The sequence below is a fragment of the Saimiri boliviensis genome, chromosome 14 (genome assembly GCF_048565385.1).
Source record: "Saimiri boliviensis isolate mSaiBol1 chromosome 14, mSaiBol1.pri, whole genome shotgun sequence".
Classification (NCBI taxonomy): domain Eukaryota; kingdom Metazoa; phylum Chordata; class Mammalia; order Primates; family Cebidae; genus Saimiri; species Saimiri boliviensis.
The window spans coordinates 13,216,138-13,241,713 of NC_133462.1; the positions used below are offsets into that span (position 1 = coordinate 13,216,138).

A 25,576-nucleotide genomic window follows, 5' to 3' on the forward strand; every position below is an offset into this window, starting at 1 on the left:
ATCTGCTAATAATTTTGTATTCTTTGTACCTAATAGTTATAACATATATCTATTTTGTATTGAAGTTTTCTTTTTACAACCAGTTCTTCTGGCCGGGTGCGGTGGCTCAAGCCTGTAATCCCAGCACTTTGGGAGGCCGAGGTGGGTGGATCACGAGGTCAAGAGATCGAGACCATCCTGGTCAACATGGTGAAACCCCGTCTCTACTAAAAATACAAAAAAAAAGTAGCTGGGCATGGTGGCACGTGCCTGTAATCCCAGCTACTCAGGAGGCTGAGGCAGGAGAATTACCTGAACCCAGGAGGCGGAGGTTGCGGTGAGCCGAGATCGCACCATTGCACTCCAGCCTGGGTAACAAGAGCGAAACTCTGTCTCAAAAAAAAAAAAAAAAAAAATTTTTTTTTTTAAAACAGTTCTTCAATGAGAATGCATGACCATAGGGAGGGGAACATCACACACCAGGGCCTGCTGGGGGTTGGGGAGCTAGGGGAGGGATAGCATTAGGAGAAATACCTAATGTAGACGACGGGTTGATGGGTGCAGCACACCACCATGGCACGTGTATATCTATGTAACAAACCTGCAAGTTCTGCACATGTATCCCAGAACTTAAAGTATAATAATAATAATTTTAAAACCAGTTCTTGTTAGACATATGCTGAAATATAGCATTTCATAGACAAAATTAAATAATATGTAGAATTTGCTTCAAAATCACTGGGAGAAGAGGCGAGGGGAAAGCACAACATAGGTGGAAATATAGATGAAACAAGACTTAGTGAAAATATTTAAGTCATATGACAGTGGTCATGGGGATTCATTAATTGAGTCCCTACTTTTGTTTCGAATTTTTAAAAATAAAAGTTAAAAAAAAAAAAGCTACCTACTTCGATTGAGAAACCCATGTCACATTTAACCCTCAAACTTTAGAGATATGCCCATTAAAAGAACACAAACCAGAATGCCTCTTTTACTAATATTGTTTTGGAAATGGCAGCCAATATAATCCAACACAAAAGAGAATGTCTAGTCTAAAATACTGGTAAGGAAAAGATGAAATTGTAGGTAACTGACTCAATAGAAAAGCCAAGAGAATCTACTGGAGTATAAGAATTAATAACATTGCATTAGGTTAACCAGATACAAAACAAACATTTTAGGCTGGGCGCGGTGGCTCAGACCTGTAATCCCCGCACTTTGGGAGGCCGAGGTGGGCAGATCACAAGGTCAGGAGTTTGAGACCAGCCTGGCCAACGTAGTGAAACCCCATCTCTACTAAAAATACAAAAGTTAGCCAGGCATGGTAGTGAGCGCCTGTAGTCCCAGCTACTCGGGAGGCTGAGGCAGGAGAATCGCTTGAACCGGTGAGGTGGAGGTTGTGGTGAGCCGAGATCACGCCACTGCACTCCAGCCTGAGCAACAGAGTGAGATTCTGTCTCAAAAACAAAACAAAAAAGAAACTGTGGGGATAGAGATTACATTTCAAATAGCAATAATTCATTGTTGTTAAAGGTCAGAATTTACGTGAGAAAACTACAGGAGTGCTTTGACAAGCATTTTTAAAAGCTAAAACATTATGTATTTTCATATAGCAGGGCTCCAATTTCCAGCTACCTCCCCGGTGGGTTGAAAATAACATCATGGGCCGGGCGCCGTGGCTCACGCCTATAATCCCAGCACTTTGGGAGGCCGAGGCAGGTGGATCACGAGGTCAAGAGATAGAGACCATCCTGGTCAACATGGTGAAACCCCGTCGCTACCAAAAACACAAAAAATTAGCTGGGCATGGTGGCGCGTGCCTGTAATCCAAGCTACTCAGGAGGCTGAGGCAGAAGAATTGCCTGAACCCAGGAGGCGGAGGTTGCGGTGAGCCGAGATCGCGCCATTGCACTCCAGCCTGGGTAACAAGAGCGAAACTCCGTCTCAAAGAAAAAAAAAAAAGAAAGAAAGAAAAGAAAAGAAAAGAACATCATAATTACTTAAAAGGGTGATTGGGCTGGGTGATGAGATATTAAAGTGTTTAATAAAGAGACGGGAACCTTTATTTAGTCAAAATAGATTAAGCATCTATTATGTGCCAGGTCTCTTTATTTTACGGGTTGAGGATGCAGCAGTGATCAACATCGTTAGAAATGCTTTTCCTTATGGAACTGACATTGTAGCGGTGAAGGCAGACGGTAGACCAAACAAATACTTAAAATACATAGTGTGCTAGATAGCGAAAAGTTCTCTAGAGAAAAACAAAAGATGAAGTGGGAGTCACGGAGCCTGTGGGGAGGGAAGGGGTTGCTTGCAAGTTCACAGCAGGTGGTTCATTCACAATGGGCAATGCCTCAAGAGAAGGTGACATTCCCCTAACGACCAGACGGTGAGAGCCAAATGAATCCCTCAGGAGAGGCTGCCAGGGAGTGCAAATAAAATGATTCTTTATATTTTACTATTAAGTGTAAAAACATAGATTCCTCAAGGGTTCGGTAGACGCTCCCTCAACGGTAAAATAGGGATGTCGCAAATGTCTAACAGGTTTCCCCCAAGACTAGAGGAGACAGTGGGTCGCGCGCAGCGTCTGACAGGGGGCACCTAACAAGGGTCCCCGCCATTTCTATTGGATTCCGACGTCACGTCAGAGCGACTCCCCACCCGTCGCTGCACTGGCCTCGGCCACCCGGTCCTGTTGCTGGTCTTAGGGTTTCCCCCAAGACCTGCACAAGCACAGTCGCGACGCCCCACCAGGCCTCGGACGCTGACGTCCGCTTACCTTCTGCCTCGGTCCTCCGCCCCACTTCCTCAGAAGAGCCGGAATCTCTCCCACTCACCGCCCGCGCCGCTGAGGCTTCAGGGAATTGTAGTTCCGGCGCGCCGAACCCAAATGCACTTCCGGGTTCGGCCACAGCGCAGGCATTGTTCCGCGCGCCGACGCTCGCAGTTGCTGAGCAGTTAGGCCCTTCGGGATTAACCCCCAGCGGCCCTGCGGATGCACAGTAGGGGAGAGGACCAAACAAGCTTAATCCGAGTCGACCGTATTGCAGAATCGGGGCCAGGGTTTGCTTAACCCGAGTTCGTCCTGCCGCAGAGCCTGCCAGGCACTGAGGCGGTGACAGGCCCAGCCTGCTCTGCGGGCCAGCGGACGTTCGGTAGGGGCACGGGGCAGCTCCTGGTGTCCGATGTGCGCATGCGCAGGGTCTAGGCGCGAAGCTGGAAGCGGTGGTGAGTGTAGCGGGGAGACTTGGTCTCTGTGCGGGTGGCGCTTTAGCCTGAGGTCACCGAGGATGATGGAGTTACTGAGAGAGCTGTACATTCTGCGACTGTCCTCTGTGTGCATGCGCGGGTGCTTGGTCAGGTGGTGCGCTTGTCTGGAGCCTAAGGATACCCAGGTTGGTGCATAGGGCATATGCATTGATGTAAGGGAGCATCCTGAGAACTCCCCTCCTCCAGTGCCAGGCTTATTTAGTGGAGGTCCTGAGGATGTCCGGGTTGATGGAGTACTCCATTGCAGATTGTGGTTTCTGGAGAAGAGGGGCTGTGCCACTGTCCCTTTACCCTTGAGCAAGCGTTTGAATAGGAAGCAAAAGGTGGCAGATAAGATTCTGAGCAGGTGGCTCTGGGCCCCCGGAGCAGACAGCGCGCTTCTCGAGGGTCTAGGGGCGCTGCGGTTGGTGGAGAGACCAGGTTGGAGTTGCAGATTCTTGTCCCAGAAGAGGCAGTGTTGCAATTGCTAGTGAACCCTTGGTGGGAGTCACCCATGGGCAGCAAACTCCCAGGCTGAAAGAGGGTATCAGCGCCTAGAAACAGATTCTGGGCAGAAGGCACCCTGCAGGTCCTGGGGGTGTCTGAATGGAAAACAGAAACTTGAACTGATAGTAGGAACCTATGTAGGGTAGTGCAGAGCTCCAGGACATTCAAGATGGCAGACTCTGGGTTGGAGATACAGAGTCTGAGTCCAGGAAGGACAGAGCTGCAACAGCTGCCACCAAATTGGTGGCTGGGAGGAAGCTGTATACTGCCAGCATCCTTATGAAGCAGATGTTCTTGAGACCTTTACTTGGGCTACCCTACTTGCAGGCACAAGAATGTGCAGATTAGTAGAGGGACAGTGTGCTGCAGATTTGGTCCTGGGAAGACCTGACTGCACGACACCCAGGCCCTCCTGTTTGGGCAAGAGAAGGCCAAAAGGCCCAGTTCCCATGGAGCTGCTGTATCATGGGCTTGAGAACCCTCACGCCGGCGAGTGCACAAGTCCTGAGGCTGATTGTGGAGCCGTGTGCTCAAGCTACTGTTCAGTTGTTCTGGCTGCAGGCAAATAGCGGGGCAGGTGACCCCAGAACCCACACAGAGGATGTGGGTGCCTGAGATGTCCCAGGAAGGGTGAGGGATGTAGATTCTTGTCTCAGGAGCAGGGTGTGCCCCCAGACTGGCAGAGGATCCAGGCCCTGGATGCAGAGTGTGAACGTGAACCTGCTCTGTGGCTGTGTCAGTGGGAGGAGGGAGCCTCGGTGGGTAGCCCATGTGCAGTGGCTGTGGAATAGAGGCCTGGGGGCCCCAGTTTGAATCTGGTCTTAGGAGGCATGGGGCTACTCCAGCTGCACTCTGCACATGTGCTGGCATTTGGGCAGACTGGGGAGGCATGGGCAGTCTTAGGACCCTGGTTCTGCCTGTGGATGCTCAGGTGTGTGGAGGAAGCAGCTGCAGAGGGGTGGAACTGTGTCAGGCACTCCATGTGTACACACACAGGTGTTTGGTTGGGAAACGGGAGGCTGGAGATGAGTTTTAGACAGAGGCTGCTGGGGTCTTTGTGTGGTTGGAACCCTGATCACAGCCTGGTGGTGCCCAGGTTGACAGGATCTTCCTGAGCCACATGTGCCCAGGAAGGTGTTTGGCCGGGAATCTGGGCAGGGGCTCAAACGGGGCTGTGGAGGAAAGTGAGGAAACAGTTTGGGTGCAGGTTCAGGAAACAGCTACATTGTGAGCCTACACTGTGCTGCGTGAGTGAGAATATGGTGGAAGCAGGGGAGGGAGTAAGAAGGAGAGATAGGGTGCAAGGAGTGGGGTGCCCAAGGTGGGATTTGCTAGGGGCTGCTTTAGTCTTGGACCCCAGAACACCTAGTTGGTACATAGGCACCTGAGCTTCTGAGACACATATTTAGAGCCTGGATAGGGATGCTTTTGTCTGGCTTATGTTGGTGTCTGTTGGAGGCCCCTAGTCCTATGCAGGCCCTGTTGTAGTTTCAGGCCTGAGGATGCCCAAGCTGATAGAGAGACCGGTTTAGAGCTACAAATTCAGAGCCTGGGAGGATGTTAGGGTAGAAATCTGGCTGGCGCTGTTGTAGCAGGAACCAGTGGACCCCAGAATGGTGGAGGAAACAGGATGTGGGTGTAGCTGAGCTCTGTGCATATGCTTGGTTATTTGAGCAGGAAGTGGGTGGCCCTCTGTGCTGGGTTGCTGGAGGGACAGGCCTGGCTGATGGAAGGGTAGGATCAGTCGTAGTTGCTGAATCAGTTCTTGGGAGCAGTGGAGCTGTGTCACCAGCTTCACGCAGTTAGGCAGTGAGTATGATTCTGGCCCTAGGAAGAAATGCTGGTTTGGGGCTGTAGATTGAGGTTGATAGGGGTAGGATGGGGTGAACACCAAGGGGTCTTTGATATGTCTGATATTTGTGGGGAATCCCAGGGCCCAGTGGAATAAGAGAGTGATGGAGTGGTGCTGCAGACTTTGGCGGTGGGCAGGAGGCCATGTTTGGGTATAAGCTGGGCTTACAGGTGGGGATGGTCCAGGGGCCCGAGATAGTGGAGGAACAGAAGCTTGGCCTGGGAGAGGGACTGAGGGACTCTCAGTGCATGCACAAACATTTGGGCAGGAAGTTGGCAGGAACCTCTAGAAGTGTATTTGCTATGGGAATACATCCTGCATCCTGTGTGCAGGGGCTAATGGGGGTGGGGGCCACAGCAGATCTGACAGACCTGCATCTTCATGCTGTACCTGGGACTTCTCTCAGTGCAGCTCAGGACTTCAGCACCCTGCTGTGCCTGGAGGAGAGCATGGAAGAGCAGGATGAGAAGCCCCCAGAGCCCCCGAAGGCCTGTGCGCAGGTGAGTGGAGCCACCTTTTCCAGAGGGACCCAGAGCTTGCTCCCACATAAGCCCTGCAGCCTGACCCTCTGGGCTTGGGAGGCTATGGCCCTCCTGACTCTCTTTGCAGCCTTTTAGGGGGTTTGGGGCCCTCATGGCCATCAGGCTTTAACACTTACACACTTTTAATTTATGAATCTTCCTGGTAGTTGCCTCACCTTTTTAGCCCATATAACTCTTTCTGGGAGGAATTTGGCATCCTAAATCAACAGCGCTTAGAATGCTGATTCCTCTTTGGCCAGCAATTCAAAGGTTTGTTTGAGAATGAACAACTGGAAATATACTAAATGTACAATGCAAGAGGATAGCTGAATGAACTATGGTAAGACCATGAAATGGAATACACTGTAGCCATTGAAACTGATATGATAATGCAAATTTAATGACAGAAGAAGTTATTTATTACCTATGTTAAGTAAATAGCACTTAGAAATCATCACCTTTTAAAAAGGAATATGGTTTTTGTGTATATAGAAAATACATTAGAAGACTATAAATATACCAAACTGTTAGCAAACATTATCTGGAGTTACTTTATAAGTGACTTTGTTTTATCATTCATTTATCTGTATGTTCTTTTTTTGGAGACAGGGTGTTGCTCTGTCGTCCAGGTTGGAGTGCAGTGACACAATCCTAGCTCACCATAGCCTCAAACTCCTGGGCTCAAGCCATCTTCCTGCCTCAGCCTCCTGAGTAGCTGGGACTACAGGTGGGCACCACTAAGCCTGGCTAATATTTTTGTGTGTGTGTATTTTTAAAATTTTTTGTAGAGACAATGTCTCACTATGTTTGCCAGGCTGGTCTTAAACTTCTGGTCTCAAGCCATTCTCCCACCTCAGCCTCCCAAAGAGCTAGGATTACAGATATGAGCAACCACACCTGGCCTGTATTTTTTTTTTTTTTTTTTTTTTTGAGACAGAGTTTCGCTCTTGTTACCCAGGCTGCAGTGCAATGGCGCGATCTCGGCTCACGGCAACCTCCGCCTCCTGGGTTCAAGCAATTCTCCTGCCTCAGCCTCCTGAGTAGCTGGGACTACAGGTGTGTGCCATCGTGCTCGGCTAATTTTTTGTACGTTTAGTAGAGACGAGGTTTCGCCATGTTGACCAGGATGGTCTTGATCTCTTGACCTCGTGATCCACTCGCCTCAGCCTCCCAAAGTGCTGGGATTATAGGCGTGAGCCACCGCGCCCGGCCACTTGGCCTATATTTTCACATTTTTGTACAGTACATTTTAAGGTAAAAATATTAAAAATTGGCCAAGCACAGTGGTTCACGCCTATAATCCCAGCACTTTGGGAGGTCGAGGTGGGAGGATAGCTTGAGGCCAGGAGTACAGGACCAGCCTGGGCAACATAATGAGACCCTGTCTCTACAAAAATTTTTAGAAATTAGCCAGCATAGTGGTGCCCATCTGTAGTCCCAGTTACTTGAGGGGGTGAGGTGGGAGGATTGCCTGAGCCCAGGAGGTCTAGGATGTAGTGAGCTATGATTGTGCACCTGCACTCAAGCCTGGACAACAGAGTAAGATTCTGTCTCTAAAAAAAAAAAAAAGAAAGTTAACAATTTAGAACATTTCCTACTGCAAATATTCTTTGAAAATGCTGAATTTCTTAAAACTGTCAAATTAGGGCTTCTCCTTTCTCTTCCTGAACGATTCAGCCCTGAAGCCATGAGGTGGGGCAGTGCGAGGTAGGCACCTGCAGTTGTCAGGGCTGCCTGCTGTGAAGAGTGTCCATGTGCAGGGTGTTGGTGACCAAGTAGAGTGAGGAGAGCATCTGCACAGGATGACATCTCCGCATAGTCAGAGCCCAAGTGGAATGAAGAAGTCACTTGTGTACCTGGGGGAGCCCAATGTGGGTGTCAGAGCCCAAGTGGGTGAGGCCAGTCTCCATATCTGGGGACCTGGTGTGGGGTGATGGGGTCAGAGCAGGCGAGCAGGGCATCCAGAGAGGGGGTGCCCCACTGGGGACAGTTGGAGCCCAAGTGCAGCAAGCAAGTGTCCATGGTAGATGGGGTGTTGGAGCCAGAGCAGGGTAAGATGTACACCTGTGTTGGGGGTGGAGTGCAGCCTGGTGTGACATGTCAGAGCATGAGCATGTTAAGGGCATCGTGCATGAGGGTGGCCTGCAGGGGCGTCAGAGCCCAGCAGCATGTGGAGGGCACCCACATAGTGGGGCGGCCTGATGAAGGCTGTCCAAGTCCAAGTGGCAGAGTGAATCTGAGAGTCGAGGCAGTCTAGCCTGGAGAGTCAAAGCCTAAGCAGGGTGAGGAGCGCCCCTGGGCAGAGGGTGGCCTAGTGTGGGGTGGCAGAGCCCAGGGAGTATGGGGAAAGCATCCATGGGGAGAGGGCGTGGTTGTGGAAATGAGAGAAGAGCTACCTACAGGGGGATAGATCAGATAATAGATGTATATATAATAAGGACTGGAACCAGGTGTCTTGCCACCAAATCAGGGAGGTACAGATATGGCAAGAAAGAACATTTGAGTGGACTCTGGTGTGCAGTGGGAATGGGAGGTTTTAATGTGGGCTCATGGTTTTCAGTACACATTAATCTAGAAATATATAGAGATGTGTGCCTGTATCTGTGTGCATATGTATGCACACAGATTCCCTGTCTGTCCAGGGAGGGCTGGCAGCAGTGACATCCCAGTACCACTATGCACACCTAGTGTCCAGACTTCACCTTCTAAATATGTTGTGGTTTTTATGGGTTTGTTAATGGCTCTTTAGTGTTAAATTTTTTGCTGTTACAAATAACATTGATATAAATGTTTTGTATGTGATTCCTTGTACACATGTGCAGTTGTTTTAGAAGGAGTTAAGCAAATATAAGTTTACACATATATCTTTATCAAAACTACAGGTAAAATGTATGGGTTTTTGTCATTTTGTTGTTGTTTTTTAAGAGACAGGGTCTCACTCTGTCACCCAGTCTGGAGTCCATGGCACACCAACATAGATCACTGCAGCCTAGAATTCCTGGACTCAAGTGACCCTCCCACCTCAGCCTCCTGAGGAGCTGGGACTGCAGGTGCACACCACCACGCCCAGCTGATTTTTTTATTTTTTATTTTTTGTAGAGACAGGGTCTCACTGTGTTGCTCAGGCTGGTCTCGAACTCCTGGGATCGAGCCATCCTCCCACCTTGGCCTCCCAAAGTGCCGAGATTACAGGGTGAGCCACAGTGCCTGGCTGGTAAAATGTGTTTTGATGTGGCCACTGGTGTTCTCATTTAATCGAGGAACTAGGTGTTTTCTGGGAATCGTAATGGTCCTTTTGCCATTTTCTTTTTTGTGAACTGAATTAGAAGTCCATTCAGTATCTTGCTTGCATCACATGTTTAGTGACTGCCTAACGAGGCCCTTTGCAAAGCACTGGGAAGAAAGATGAGGCAGGCAACACTGCCCTGCACAAGTTGGTTCTCACATCCAGAAATGTGCTGCGTGTATTTTCCAAGGCTGCATAGGAAAAGCAAAAATGTCCTGTTTCTTGTATCAGTTATCTGTTATTACATACCCCAAAACTTTGCAGCTTAACATAGCCAGTGTTTATTTTGTCACATAATTTCCGAAGGTCAAGAATCCCGGTCGGCTTAACTGGTTGTTTCTGGTGCTCAGGGTCCCTGATGAGGTTGCAGGCAAGTTGTTGTCTGGAGCTGCTGCCTTCTGAAGGCTTGACTAGGTGGGAGGATATCGTGGCACACTCAGATGGCTGTTGGCAAGAGGTGCTGTATACCATATAGGCCTCCCTCCAGGGCTATTCACAGCATAGCAGTGGATTTCTGCCAGAGCAAATGATCAAGTGAGAGAGAGAGGGAGAGAGCAGGAGATAGCAAGAGCATGTAGTTGCATACAGTCAAGGTGAAGCCACAGTGTCTTTTATCATCTGATTTCAGAAGTGATACACCATCACTTCTTCCATATTCTATTGGTCACACAGACCCACGTTGGTACCATTGGGCTAGGATTGCACAAAGGCATGAATACTAGGAAGTAAGGGTCTTTAGGAGCCACCTCAGAGTCTGGCTACCATTCTTCTCAACTCTGAATGTTCTCTAGTTAATTTTAATTATTATCAAAAGATGAACAAGTACTTGATTTGGACCTGAAGGATATTAGAACCCTGAAAGGGAGAGAAAAATCAAGGGAGCCCAAGTCTTTGCTTTGAATGAAGGCCTTGAGTTCAGTGAGCCAATCTAGGAAGAAACCATCTGGATACTGGGATATCACCTTAGAGATTTTAGTGGCTCATACACGGAGAAGTAGCTGGTCCAGGGAAGGCCTTGAGCCAACTTTGAGCTCTACCCGCCTTCAGGGGCTGAGAACAAAACTGCTGCCAAGTAGGTGGTAGAATCTCACCCATCCACTGTCATTCTCAGCGTTCAAAGCTGTGCAGGTTGTTGGTGGCCCTATGTGGATGGTCTGTTTTCTATATTTGAGGACAGTGAGAATTATTCATGAATGATAATGTGGGGCAGGAGAGGGAATTTTCTTGTGCATGAGAACTAAAGGGTCCTCTTGTCAGGGTGATCTCAAAAAATGAGGCAGGGGAACCTTCTTTCCAGTGATGTAGTTTGTAGAGGTTGGTTTTATGCTTTCTAGATTTGGTGATTAAGAAACCTCAGGGCCTCCTACATGGGCCTCTGTGGATGCCACATCCCTTGATCTGCAACGTGAGCTCCACCTTCCATCTCCCTGGGCAGGAAGAGATGGAAACACACCAAGAAGTCGTCTGCTTGTCTGATGCTTGTGTTTTCTAAATGTCCTCACAAATATAGAGGGTTTCCTGCCAGTACACCCCAAAGCAAAGCTCGGAGAATTGAGTCCAGCAATACTTCTGTATTGAAACTTCTGATTAGAAACTTCATTTTATTGCTTCAAGAATGCCTCATACTAGGAAAGGTATATTTGGTCATCTCTGTTTATAGGTGAGCAAATATTCATAGCCCTGGGTCTGATTTACCACTGTCTCACTTTGAACTCCACAATAGTTCTGCTTCTCTCTTTTCCCCTGCTTTGGGTCCCATGGGGTCCCACCTGTGTTACAGAAGGAACAATTATTATCTCCTGCCCACAACCTTTTCTGTCTGGAAGTCAACATTCTGATTCCTGTTCCCATTTTGTAAAGTCTTCAATGAAAAAGGGAAATGCTCCTTTATGATAAAGGTGACTGTTGAACAAGAGGGTAATTTTAAAATGCTCCAGAACATATAGAAAGTAGGGTAAAGGTTTTTAATTTTGTTCCTATGTCCCAGACGCTGTATGTGTCTCTAGTCTTGTCAAATTCAGAGAACTTTTGTTGTGCTCCTACTCAATACTGAGGAGAATACAAAGATAAAAAACACACATTGCTTTATAATATAGAATTCAGGATCCAGGGGGGAGGTATATAGAAATGGAAGTAATATGAAGAGAATAATTTTACTGGTATAGTAAAGGGCCAGCAAAGTTACGAAGTCCTGAGAGAGAAAGAGATGAAGCTTTCTGCTACCTGGGAACACTTCATGGAGGAGGTGGCATTTGATCTGGGCCTTGGGTGATTAGACAGACTTTGGTAAGACAATGGAAAGCAGAAGAGTTTGTGTCAGGCAATCAATGGACTTAAATGAGCTTAATAAACTTTATTACCATTAATTTCTACACTGGTGAAATAAAGATATTACTCTTTTCTTCAAAATGTGTTTAGGCCGGGTACAGTGGCTCACACCTATAATCCCAGCACTTTGAGAGGCAAAGGTGGGAGGATTACTTGAGGCCAGGAGTTCAAGACCAGCCTGGGCAACATAGTGAGACTCCCACCTCTACAAAAAATAAAAACAGAAAAATTAGCCAGCTGGGCCAGGCACGGTGGCTCACACCTGTAATCCCAGCACTTTGGGAGGCCGAGGTGGGTGGATCACAAGGTCAAGAGATCAAGACCATCTTGGCCAATATGGTGAAACCCCATCTCTACTAAAAATACAAAAATTAGCTGGGCATGGTGGCGCGCACCTATAGTCCCAGCTACTTAGGAGGCTGAGGCAGAAGAATCACTTGAACCTGGGAGGTGGGGGTTGCGATGAGCTGAGATTGTGCCACTGCACTCTAGCCTGGTGACAGAGCGAGACTCCATCTTTAAAAAAAAAAAAAAAAAAAATTAACCAGCTGTGGTGGCATGCATCTGTAGTCCCAGCTTTTTGGGAGGGTGAGGCAGTAGATAGCTTGAGCCCAAGACTATAGTAGGCTACTACTATAGTAGTAGCCTTGAGTTCAAGACTATAGTAGGCTATGATGGTGCCACTGTACTCCAGCCTGGGTGACAGAATGAGACCCTATCTCTTAAAAAAAAAAGTTTAGATGATTTTGGGAGATGGAAATTCTGTGTTGAAGTACTCTATGTATTACTAAAAATACTAGGCAAATGATAGATGATATTGACATTATATGAAGGAAACTAAGGAAGCTAAGATGTAAATTCAGGAGATATTCCTAAAAAGGTCAGTAATTTAAAGTGAGCAGAACCTAGGGGAAGAGTCAGGGTATGTGGGTGTGCATGCATTCATGGGCTCACATGTGTTTGTCACAAGCTTGTTTCTGATCATTTAGTTTGTAAGAGTAAGTTGGGAGCAGGTTCTGGAGGCTCTGACACTTTGAATTTTCTGAGAAGAAAAGGTACCCAACAGAGGTTTACTCTAACCAGGGGAGGGGCTTGAACTCAACTATGCTTTAGTGCCTCCAGGGACCCCAGGGACAAATGCAAAGGTGCAGGTAGCACATTCCATGACCCTTCTAGTGGCTGTTTTATAGTCAGCATACATTTATTAAGAGCCTACTATGTGTCAGTAATGATCTAAGCATGGTGGAACCATGGTAAACAGGACAGACAAGACCTCAGCTCTTAAGAAATTCAGTCTATTGGAAGAGTTAAATAAAAAACCAAAGATACAAGAATATATGTGATGTGAAGATAGGAAAGCAGGGTAAAGTGATATAGTTGTCTGCTGGGGGCGGGGCAAGGAGGGACATTTCCTCCAGAGTCTACTTTGAGGAAAGATGAGCTTTCTTTTGTTTTCTTGTGAAAACTTTTAAACAAAAAGGTGCTGAAAACAGTTTTCATTCGAGAGGAGGTGCAATCATATTCTCCAAGTAAACAAACAGATGGAGAAACATTCCATGCTCATGGTTAGGAAAAATCAATATCATGAAAATGACCATACTGCCCAAAGTAATTTATAGATTCAACACTATCCCCATCAAGCTACCAATGACCTTCTTCACAGATCTGGAAAAAACCACCTTAAACTTCATATGGAACCAAAAGAGAGCCTGCATAGCCAAGTCAATTCTAAGCAAAAAGAACAAAGCTGGAGGCATCATGCTACCTGATTTCAAACTATACTACAAGGCTACAGTAGTCAAAACAGCATGCTACTGGTACCAAAACAGAGATATAGACCAATGGAACAGAACAGAGGCCTCGGAGGCAACGCCACACATCTACAACCGTCTGATCTTTGACAAACCTGAGAAAAGCAATGGGGAAAGGATTCCCTGTTTAATAAATGATGTTGGGAAAACTGGCTAGCCATGTGCAAAAAGCAGAAACTGGACCCTTTCCTGACACCTTACCCTAAAATGAACTCCAGATGGATTAAAGACTTAAGCATAAGACCTAACACCATAAAGACCCTAGAAGAAAACTTAATTCTTTTGGGAACATCTTTCCAGATTTTTCTGTGCATATTTATATTTCATAGAAATCTATTCATCTTCTGTATACTGTTCTTATTTTTTCACTCAGCAATATACTGTAGACATCTTTCTATTATGTGTATCAGTACATGCAAATTTATTTCTTCTTCTCTTGGCTGCTAAATAGTATTCAGTCATCTGAGTAAAGCATAATTTATTTGACCAAGCACTTCTTAGTGGGCATTTAATCTCCCTTCCCATGTTGCTATGATAATGTAACTTGCTAATGAGATTTCTTGTACATGCATCTCAGTGTACTTCATGTTATTTCCTAAGAATAGGTACTTACAAGTAGGCTAATGGATGTTACATTACACTTTAAAAAATATTGCCTTTAAAAAAACTAAAACAAAAATATACATAAAAATAGAATAAACTCTGTACTTGAATTAATAATATTGTACCAAAATTTCAGTTTCCTGGTTTTGACAGTGTACTGTGGTTATATATGATATTACCAGGGAAGGATTAGCATGGCTTTATTTTTGCCATTTCTTGTGAATCTTTAAGAATTTTCAAATAAAGCATTATTTGTAAATACAAATATTTAATATATAGCAAATACAGGGTGATTGTATCAACTTATACTTCTTCTAAGAATATATGAAGCTCTTGTCCAGTGGGTTGCCAGAGCTGGAGTCATTAGCAACAGACTAATGACTGTGATTGTCACAGAAACATCCTATGTGGTCATGATGATTACATACAGGGAATGAGCAAATAAGTAAATATAAAGAGGAAAATGGGAGCCAGAGAAAGAAGGTATACATAAAGAAAGGAGAAAGGTTAGTTAGAGTAAGATGTGTTATTGAATTGTAGTTGGAGGTATGCATGTGAATTTATGATCTTTAATATAGAAATAGGTGTTTGATTTTGACGTAAAGAGGTGGGCATCTGGTTTGTATATTCACAGCAGTTTCTTCATGGTTGCATGTGCATTTTTCTTTGTCCATTTTTCTGTTGAGGCTACCTTTTACTGTTTTGGAAGAAGTCTTAATAGTATAGAGTCTTGATAATGCCTTTATTAGTGGTACTTTTTCTTTTCTTTTTTTTTTTTTCGACAAACAGTCTTGCTCTGTTGCCTAGGCTGGAGTGCAGTGGCATGATCTCAGCTCACTGCAACCTCTGCCTCCTGTGTTCAAGTGATTTTCCTGCCTCAGCCTCCCAAGTAGCTGGGACTACAGGAGTGTGCCACCATGCCCAGCGAGTTTTTTAATTTTTAGTAGAGACAGGGTTTTATCATGTTGGCCGGGCTGGTCTCAAACTCCTGGTTTCAAGTGATCTGCCTGCCTCAGCCTCCCAAAGTGTTGGTGTGAGCCACTACACCCGGCCTGCTAAACATCTTAAAAAATTAATTTGTTAATCTTTTTCTTTATGATTTTGGCATTGGTCGTGCTGTATTCCATTTTATTTGCTTATAATTTTGTGACCCAGGAATTTTAGCAGGGCCTGCCGGACAGTTCTTTGCTCTTTAGTGTCTTTAATGCACTCGTTCTGCTGCATTTAGCTGCAACTGGACTGGCCCAGAAGTCCCGCAGAGACCTCATGCCCAGTCCTCTGTGGGCCTTGGTGCTCCTTTCTCTCTCCACATGGTTAGCTGAGCTGACCAATGGGAGGAGGGAGTAGAAGTATGGTGGGGAGGATGTGTTAAAACAGTGGTATGTCAAATCCTAGCCCACTGACAGGAGGAGATTTGAGCTGCCACTTAGCTCCCTGATTATTTTACTTTTTCTCATCTGTTTTGCCTTCTCAGGATTCTCTCCTTCCTCAAGAGATTATCATCAAAGTCGAGGGAGAAGACACTGAGTCACAGACCATCCCATCTCAAGTAAGTTGGGCAAGCCTCTGTCTTTACATTGAGAAATGTGCATGGCTGGGAAGTGAGTAGAAAAGAGAGGAAACGGAGATGAGAGTGGACAACTTTTTCAAGGATTTTGGTTATTGTGTGAAAGGCGGAAGAAAGTGAGAACTTCAAGGACTTTGGAGATTGAGGGGCTTTTTTTTTTTTAAGGGCTTGAAAAGATTCAACTCAGTTTAAGTGATTACAGGAGGGAGTTAGTGGAGGAAAAAAAGTTAATGATCAGGAGATAAGAGAAACTATAAAGCAAAGTCCTTGGTTAGCACCAGAGAAATTAATTCAGAGCATCTTGAATAAATTTGCTCTATATGAGGAGAAGGATTTATATAGGAACAGTGAGGTTGAGGGAATTACATGAAAGCTCGATTTTTGTTTACTGTGAAAAATCAGATGAGCATGATGGTGAGAATTTAGAATGGAGAGATAGATGATAAGGGTAGAGAAGGCTTAAAATAACAATTTTGGATTATGAGAGAAAACAGGCTTCTCCAGTAGGTGTGATCGGATTGCTGGTCAATCTGAAAGGTTCAGTCAGAGATAGTGGCCATTAATTTATAATACTCTGTCTTGCTGCTTTTGTGGATTTTTTCCTGCAGTGTCGTTTTGTAGCCCACTTTCCAAAGATAGCAGATGGACATTCAAGTTCATTTAGTTTTCGTAATTTGCCAGGTCCCCTTCCTGTGGAGTAGACATTCCGAAGGTCAAGGGAATATTTGAAAGAGAATTTTAAAATATCTCAAATAGGAAGATTACAATGAATGATTCATGGACCTTAAATTAAGTAATTAATATGGAAGAGATAAAGAGGTCACTAAGTAGAAATGAAAAGAATATCGGCTGGTAGTGGTAATAGTAGACATTTCCGTACATATGGCCCTAAACCATCGAGGGACAAGAGTAAAGGGAGAAAATTGAGCTGATACAGTGGAGCAATCTGACATTGTGGTGAAAGATGGGCAGTTTCGTATTTGTGATTCAAAAGTTGTAGTGCTTTATGGAGATTTTAAGGTCTGGGGTGTCCCCCTAAGAGTGAGCTGATGAAGAGCAGCTTCAGGATATGAGAGTTGGGCTAGCCATATGAATTGATGACTGATAACACAGTCTCTGATGTGTGCAAGCTTGTGGTTGTATCCTAACTACTAACCTTAGGCATATGTCTTAATTTCTCTGACTGTCTTGTTCTTCAGAAGAAAAAAAATGGTACTGCTAATAGTGTTTTCTCACAGGAGCCCTGTGAGAGTTAAATGAGTGATAATCATGTGACATGTTAGTACAATGCCTGACACCGTGGTGGTGCTTCATGAAAACTCATAAGTACTTCACTGAAGTCTGTTATTTTTATATTCTCATCAGCTAACCATACAAGTGGAGATGTTATAGACAACATGAGACAAGACAATACAATTTCTTATATTAGAGTATAAATCCCAGGTATGAATCTTCAGTGCATGGGGGTGGGGGTGGTGTGCAGTAGGTGGGTAGGACAGAGCTCCAAGAAGTGAAGTAAATGGCATGAGTTTCAGAGTAACTGGGAGGACATGCACCCTCCCTTTGATGCTGAGATCCCTAGGATGGGAGAGCATGAGCATTCTTAGCTTCTGAGGACTGAGGAGGAAAGAAGTCCTCAGTAGGAAGTGTAGGTCTCCATTAACATAGGGATATATAGGGAATATTTGGTGAAGGATATTTGAGACTGCATTGTTTTATTATTATTTGGAGACAGGTTCTCACTTCAGTCACCCAGGCTGCATTGTAGTGTTGTGATCATGGCTCACTGCAGCCTTGACTTCCCAGGCTCAGGTGATTCTCCAAACCTGAGCCTCTCCTGAGTGCTGGGACTATAGGCATGCACCAGGATAACTGCCTAATTTTTTGTATATTTTTAGTAGAAATAGGGTGTCACCATGTTGCCCAGGCTAGGTCTTGAACTCCTGGGCTGAAATGATCCACTCACCTTGGTCTCCCAAAATGCTGGGATTATAGGCATGAGCCATCATACCCAGCCTATTTTATTGTTACAGAAGACAAGTTTCAAGGGCACAGTTGAGGATTTTGGGAAAGAGTTTTCGGGCATGGGAAATTTGGGACAAGTGAGAAGAGTAGAATAAGTGGGATAGAAGTCCAGAAAAGCTAGTATCTGCACATTAAAGGGCCTTTTCAAACATGGTTATTTGTGGTACAACTTGTGAGATTCAGGTAAGGGGAGATGACTTAAATCAATTTGGGTGAAGGTTATTTTGATATATTAGGTTTGTTGATACTGTTGATTCACTTACTGAAATAATTTATTAAATATAAATTTAATATGTACTATATATAAACACTATGCTAAGCCTTGGAGTTACATTTGCAAACCGTAAACACCTTGTCCCTGCCTTCATGGATCATGACCTAGTGACAGAGATGACCGTTAATGCAAATAAGAAAGTGCGGTGATAGAAGTCCACAGAGCTTTATATAGTTAGGAGTGGAGTGGGGTGCTAATCTAGTTTAGTATTATCTGTTTGACACTTGAGCAAGCTTTATACTAAAGAGACCTATATTAAACAGGAAGGGGGAATGTTTATTAAAAGGAAGCATGCATTACAGGTTGAAAGACAGTACCTTAAATATTAATGTTAAATTCATGTAGCAGTTTGGCAAGTTATTTTTCTGAATTTCACATTGGGCTAATCATGAAAACATTTGAGGTTTTGGTGAAATTTTTAGGCTCAAACTTAGAGGCATGTACAGCAGTGTTTTGCATGTGTTTTCATGTTATTCAGGACCCTGTATCCTATTCATGAATTGCAGTTCAAGAATGCCTGTTCTATTTAAAGAGCCTTTAGTGGCAAGAGGCATTTGACTTCTCCTTGCCTTTGCTGCTCCTGGGTAAGGACAGATCACCCTTAGCCCTTCTTTTTTGGATTAAAATTCTTGCCCAGTTATCTTAAAAACAGGCCCTTTCCTGCTCGGAGGAGACAGCCCAAGAGACCCTGTTTATATGGCAGTAATAACAGTGAATATGTCCTAAAAGGCTCTGCCATGCAGCTGGATATGGACAGAAACATAACTGTTTTTTGAAGACTGAGCATTCAGAATGAAGGTCACTTTTGCTCTCAGTTAATCTTTCAGGATTCTGAGACCTACTAATAATAGCAGTACAGGCTAAGCACTCCTAATCCAAAAATCTGAAATTGTCCAAAATTTAAAGGTTTTGGAGCCATGGCATGATGCCACAAGTGGAAAATTCTATACCTGACCTCCTGTGACTGGTCACAGTTAAAACACAGTCAAAACTTTGTTTCATACACAAAAATTTATGTAAAATATTGCTTAAAATTACCTTTAGGCTACATGTTTAAGGTGTCTATGAAACATAAATGAATTTGTGTCTAGACTTAGATTTCATCTTCAAGGCATCTCATCATATAAGTGCAAATATTTCAAAATCTGAAATCCGAAATGCTTCCAGTCCTAAGTATTTTTGTTATGGGATACTCAACCTGTAATTATTAGCCTTTGTTGTTTCATCAGTAAACTCTGCTAGTGGCTTTTCATAGATCTTCATAATTACTCATTCGACCCAATGAGTTAGGTATTATTAGGCCTAATAAATAGAAATGGAACAAAGTCACCATTAAAAGACAGATTGGATCAGGTGTGGTGGTTCATGCCTGTAATTCCAGCACCATGGGAGTCTGAGATGGGAGGATTGCTTGAACACAGGAGTGTGAGACCAGCCTAAGCAATATAATGAGGGTCTATCTCTACAAAAAATTTAAAAATTAGCCGGGCATGGTGGTGCACATGTGTAGTTGCAGCTACTCAGAAGACCAGGTGGGAAGATCACTTGAGCCCAGAAGGTAGAGTCTGCAGTGAGCCATGATTGTGCCACCGCACTCCAGCCTGGGCAACAGAGTGAAGCCCTGTCTCAAAAAAAAAAAAAAAAAAAAAAAAAAAAAAGATAGGTTGTCAGATTAGATATATTTTTAAATCCAGATATATGCTCTTTATAGGTGAGAAGACCAAGTCTTTTTATTGTCTACATCCCGTGTTCTTCACCTATTCATACTGCTTTTCGTTGAGGTCCACATTTCATTTTCTATCTCACGCATTAGCAAAGTACAGCCTGTGGCTGTTTTTGTAAATAAAGATCTATTGTAATATAGCCACACCCATTTGTTTATATATTTTCTGTGGCTAATTTCTTGCTATAGCAGCAGAGTTGAGTAGTGTGATAGAGACTGTGGCTGGCAAAATGTAAAATATTTACTGTCTGACCTTTGACAGAAAAAAAGTAACCACTTGTTTCATTAGTTTCTTGGAAATTTGGAGAAAATTCCTAAGTGAGAATTCTATAATCACTATTGCAAAAATCAGAATAAGCATCTTTTTTTTAAGGCAGACAAGATGAGATAGTTTATGTCAGTTCTTATCTCGTGTTCCTCTTTGGAGTTGTAAAAACAGGTCCAGCATCCAAAACCCAAAGAGTTCACCCAGAAGGCACCTGCACATCTTGATTGGAATCTTTTGGGCACTGACAATCTCAGGACAAGTCCCAGGTCACCAGATTTTCCTTTTTCCATCTGTGAGACTTTTCTTCCTCCATGAACTTTGGAAGGAAATGGTGCTCAGCTGAGCAGGAATGTGTGTATTTTTTTAGGAAGGCGTGAACTTCAAAATTGTGACTGTGGACTTCACACAGGAGGAACAGGGCACTTGGAAACCTGCTCAGAGGAGCCTGGATGGAGATATTATCCTGGAGAGCCACAGAGACCTAGTCTCTTGGGGTAAGAATATACTCCTTTTTAATGAAGATCCATGTACTGAAATGATTTCACATTCTCATTGATGAAGAACTGTGTGATTCAGCAGCCACAATGATATTGGCTGCATATAGATTGTGTTTGTGCTCTTTATTCTCCAGTGAAGATTAATTTTAATTTATAAGGTAGAAACAGTGCAGCTTCTTGGGCTTGAGATTTTCAGTTTTCATGTTCCTAAAGACCAAAGGCTGGGACCAGATTCTGCAGTAATTTTCTTTTGTCCTCAGCTTCGAACACTCAGATTCCTGTATCTTCCTGTATCTTCCTCATCAGCTTTTCAAAACAGATACAATCTCCTTGTTGGAATAAGGGAAAGAATATAAAAAGAATTTTCCAATACATATGTTCAAGTGAAAACCGGACACATAGGGATCATTGCAGGTATAGAAGGTTTGTTTGAAAAAAACCCCTATAGAAGATGCCACATTTTTCTTCATTTCATACCTTTTGGTGTACTGTATATATGACCACTTTTTCCATATATACTCTGTATTGCTTGACCTAGTAGCCACCCGGGCTACTAGGAGCAACTCTAGTCTCTCTCAGTTGGAATCACAGAAATTCATGGGGCTGTATTAGGGAACTGGGATAATAATGCCCCATTTAGGGAACTAATAATGTTAGTTAGGATAATAATGCCCCATTCCTTTTCTTTTGTTCACAAAAGTAGTTTTCTCATGTCTCACTGACACAGAGTAGAGTATTTAACAAGTTTTATGCCTTCAGAAATTCCTAGATATGTAGACACTAATCTCTTAGTGAACAACTGTATAGCACTAAAGAGTGGAAAAGAACCTCTCTTCTTTACATATTGCAAAATTGGATTACAATTCAGTAGGTTCTATGTAGATGATCTTATTTTGGAATATGCAGGTATTTGACATCCAAAGTCTTGTTTATTCAGACTGAGATTAAACCAGTATTATGATAGTTGCCTTTTAATGTTCTATTGTAATATTGGGCTGTGGTAGTTTTGTACTTAATGGTTTATCTCACCCTTTTGTTTTTTCAACCTAGGTAATTGGTCAGTATTTGAAAACAAATCCACCTGCATTTTTCATACTTTATTGTTAGCTTTATTCCATTTTTCCAGCTCTAATATTTTTTGGCTAAGATGTCTTCATTTTGCTTTCTTTCAGACTTACCAGCTGTGGTTGGAAAAGAAGATTCAGCTTCAAAGCAGAACATTTCTGATGAAGAGCCAGCCAATGGAGTGAAGACAGAATGTTTTACAAGGAATGATCCTTGGTTGTCTTCATATGAAGAAGTTGGTGACTATAAAGATCAGTTGGAGGAGCAACAGGAAAAACACGAGATATTTTTGCAGGAAGTGGCTTTCACTCAAAGGAAAGCAATTATTCATGAGAGAGTCTGCAAAAGTGATGAAACTGGGGAGAAGAGTGGTCTGAATTCCAGCCTATTTTCATCCCCATTTATACCCATAATAAACCATTTTCATAACCATGTACCACATGCTAAAAAATGGTATCTTAATTCTGCTGTAAACAGTCATCAGAAGATTGATGACAATGAGACAGTACGTGAAAATAATGAATGTGGAAAACCCCCTCAGAGCATTCACCTTATTCAGTTTACAAGAACTCAAACAAAAGATAAATCCTGTGGATTGCATGACAGTGTTCAATCTTTTTGCCATGGTACACCACTACAGATACATGAAAAAATTCATGGAGGAGGAAAAACCTTTGATTTTAAAGAATGCGGGCAAGTTTTGAACCACAACATATCCCATAATGAACAGAGAATTCCTGTTGAAGAGAGTCTATATAAATGTAGTAAAACCTCTCAGAGTTCCTCCCTAACTCAAAGCATGAGAAATAATTCTGAAGAGAAACCTTTTGAATGTAATCAATGTGGGAAGTCCTTCAGCTGGAGCTCTCATCTTGTTGCGCATCAGAGAACGCATACAGGAGAGAAACCTTATGAATGTAGTGAATGTGGAAAATCCTTTAGCCGGAGCTCACACCTTGTTTCCCATCAGAGAACTCATACTGGAGAGAAGCCTTACAGATGTAATCAGTGTGGCAAATCCTTTAGCCAGAGTTATGTCCTCGTTGTGCATCAAAGAACTCACACTGGAGAGAAGCCTTATGAGTGCAATCAGTGTGGAAAGTCATTCAGGCAGAGCTATAAACTTATTGCACATCAAAGAACACATACCGGAGAGAAGCCCTATGAATGTAATCAATGTGGGAAATCATTTATCCAGAGCTATAAACTTATTGCACATCAAAGAATTCATACTGGAGAAAAACCCTATGAATGCAATCAGTGTGGGAAATCCTTTAGTCAAAGTTATAAACTTGTTGCTCATCAAAGAACTCACACAGGAGAAAAACCCTTTGAATGTAATCAGTGTGGGAAATCCTTCAGCTGGAGCTCTCAGCTTGTTGCACATCAAAGAACTCACACTGGAGAGAAACCATATGAATGCAGTGAATGTGGAAAATCTTTTAACCGCAGTTCTCACCTTGTTATGCATCAGAGAATTCACACTGGGGAAAAACCGTATGAATGTAGTCAGTGCGGGAAATCCTTCAGCCAGAGTTATGTTCTTGTTGTACATCAGAGAACTCATACTGGAGAAAAGCCCTATGAATGCAGTCATTGTGGGAAGTCCTTCAGGCAGAGTTCATGTCTTACTCAACATCAGAGAACGCATACTGGAGAGAAACCGTTTGAATGTAATCAGTGTGGAAAAACATTTAGTTTGAGTGCTCGACTTATTGTACATCAAAGAACTCATACTGGAGAGAAACCCTTTACGTGTATTCAGTGTGGAAAAGCTTTCATTAATAGCTATAAACTTATTAGGCATCAGGCAACTCATACTGAAGAGAAACTCTATGAATGTAACTAGTTTGGAAATCTCTCAGCTGGAATTTATTCCTTTTTATTTCATTCTTTTAAATAATTTATTTTAAGGTAGTACATGTAATGGGAAGAGCTGCTATAAAAACAATACATGTGGGAAAACTTCCAGTCAGTCCTCTATTATTGTGTATCTAGAATTTGTTCTGGAAAAGAAAGGGGGGAAATCTATGAATGACATTTCAACCTAGCAATTCCATATACAACATTAAACTTGGTTCTTATGACATATTCCTATGAAAATAATAAGTATTGGCACTTTTCCTTGCAGAAAGCACTCAGACCTGAATCAGATCACTTCTCGGCCTTTTGGCTAAGATCAAGTGCAGACCTGAATCAGAGAAAATCATGCCAAAGCCATCTGCCAGTGTGATAGACTTCTTTTTCCATAAAGAGTAAATGGAATGCTAACACTAGTGGGCTTATTGAGAAGATTGAAAGATTACTGTAGTGTTTCGAACTTACGCTTGAAAACCATGTTTTAGTGCATCATTTTACTACATGATGTTTCAATTAGATAGCTCATAATCTGTTCCATTCGGCACTTGCTATTGTTACATGTGAAGATTTTGTAAAATTTAGGAAAGTGTCTATGATATATAGTGAAAAATGTGAATGTGAGTCAAGAATATAGAAATAATATATATTATGATAAAGTGTGTACAGATTAGAATTGAAAGTGATAATGGATGTATCCAATTTTTCAGTTTATGTTGCGCCTTTTTAGAATGTATGCTGTTGTGCTATAATAAATGATATAAGTAAAAATTATTCAAAAACAAAAATGAAATACAAAGATTTCCTTCTTTGACTATTTAGGAAAGACTAAGCAACCAGATAGCAAAGATCCCTCAGGATAATGAGATTTGTGTTTGGATTAGCATGAGCATGTTACTATTTAAGATGTAGATTCCTAGGGACATTCCTCCTTGAATATAAAACAGATCCCTGGAAATAGGTGTCTAGAAATTTTGGCCAGAAATGGTTCGATATGAAGAAATGGGAATGCATGTGGGAAGTATAGAGGGCAAGTGACTTATTTTCATATATCCAAGGCAATATTAAGGAGCTCTATTTTCACGTTTTTGTTTTTCCCCTTATAGAGTATTCTCTTTCCTCTGGGATATGTTCCCTGATGTGAGAGTCCTCTGAATGGAAGTGTGCTTCTGTGGCTCAGTGCTGATGATGTAAATTACACTTGCAAGAATGCTTTCATAAGGTAAGCTTTTAGTTACTCTTTGATATTTAAGATTTGATTAACATGTCTTGCTGACCTTGCCCCTGAATCATGAATTTGACTCCTGTGGATTACCATGTATTGAAGCCTCTGATCCCAGAAAGGTAATAAGTTGAAGGTTGAACTGAGAGACCAGATAACAGAGGTTGACACTCTGGGGATAGGAAGGAAAACTGAAGGTGACACCTAAGTGTGTAGATCCTCTTATATTTGGATATTTTTCAATCAAACACTGATCAAAAATACAGATTTCGTAGGATGCAAAGCTCAAGTATATGGAGGGCCAACTTTTTATATACATGCGTACAACTTTTTTATACATGCCTACACAGGGCCAACTGTGGAACTTGAGTATGCATGGATTTAGGTGTACCTGGGGTTCTGGCACAAATTCCCCCAAATATGCAGAGGGATGACTGCATGGTGACTTATGATGGCCAAGACATAGTTTTAATAATTTAAAATGTTAGAGGAATTTCTGTCATTTGCTCAATAATTCTCCTTTGCAGAAAAGATAATTAAAAAGTGGTCAATGAAAACTAAAAAGAAGTTAAAGCATCAACAGGCCAAAAATTTGTAATTAAACTTTTGAGCCTAAAGTTTGGGGTTAAAAAGGAGGATCAATAACTGGATTTTAATTACATATGACACACACACACACACATATATATATATATATATATATATATATATATATATATATTTATAACATTTTATGAGTAAACATTTGTGTAAAAATTTTTGGCTGTGTAAAATTCACACACAAAAAAACCATACCATAGAAAAATTTATAGAGATTTTATAGGCCAGATTTAACCCGACTGCGCCAGTGCACGCACGCGCGCACACACACACACACACACACACACACACACACGAACGCACACACGACGCTACATTGTAGGGGTCAGAACATTGGTACCG

The 25,576-nt window shown here is 43.0% G+C and overlaps 2 protein-coding genes across 8 annotated transcripts in view; one reads left to right on the plus strand and one right to left on the minus strand.

Moving 5' to 3' along the window:
- The window catches only part of IGSF23 (immunoglobulin superfamily member 23), a 71,070-nt gene extending 68,175 nt beyond the window's left edge, over positions 1 to 2,895 (minus strand). For all 5 annotated transcript variants that reach the window (XM_039465529.2, XM_074386211.1, XM_074386208.1 and 2 more), the window contains exon 1: positions 2,759 to 2,895. The gene's annotated coding sequence lies outside the window, so the exon portion shown is untranslated. The remainder of the gene's footprint in view (positions 1 to 2,758) is intronic.
- A 168-nt stretch (positions 2,896 to 3,063) lies between these two features.
- On the plus strand, positions 3,064 to 25,307 carry ZNF180 (zinc finger protein 180). Of its 3 annotated transcripts, none has more exons than XM_074386202.1 (5): positions 3,064 to 3,134; positions 5,994 to 6,087; positions 15,611 to 15,685; positions 20,361 to 20,487; positions 21,663 to 25,307. In XM_074386202.1, exons 2-5 carry the CDS (start codon positions 6,037 to 6,039, stop codon positions 23,402 to 23,404), a joined length of 1,995 nt encoding a protein of 664 aa, XP_074242303.1. In that variant the 5' UTR covers positions 3,064 to 3,134; positions 5,994 to 6,036; the 3' UTR covers positions 23,405 to 25,307. The 3 variants fall into 3 exon arrangements, with proteins under 3 accessions (XP_074242303.1, XP_074242302.1, XP_003940273.4); XM_074386201.1 differs by having other exon boundaries at positions 3,118 to 3,207; XM_003940224.4 differs by having other exon boundaries at positions 3,129 to 3,207; positions 5,999 to 6,087.
- The last annotated feature ends 269 nt before the right edge of the window (positions 25,308 to 25,576 follow it).

Excerpts from the sequence above, each read along its gene's own strand:
- ZNF180 (XM_003940224.4), top strand. The coding sequence starts at position 3,165 with ATGTGCGCATGCGCAGGGTCTAGGCGCGAAGCTGGAAGCGGTG. Across the intron at positions 6,088-15,610 it reads CCCCGAAGGCCTGTGCGCAG|GATTCTCTCCTTCCTCAAGA; the intron begins GTGAGTGGAGCC and ends TTGCCTTCTCAG. Across the intron at positions 15,686-20,360 it reads CACAGACCATCCCATCTCAA|GAAGGCGTGAACTTCAAAAT; the intron begins GTAAGTTGGGCA and ends GTATTTTTTTAG.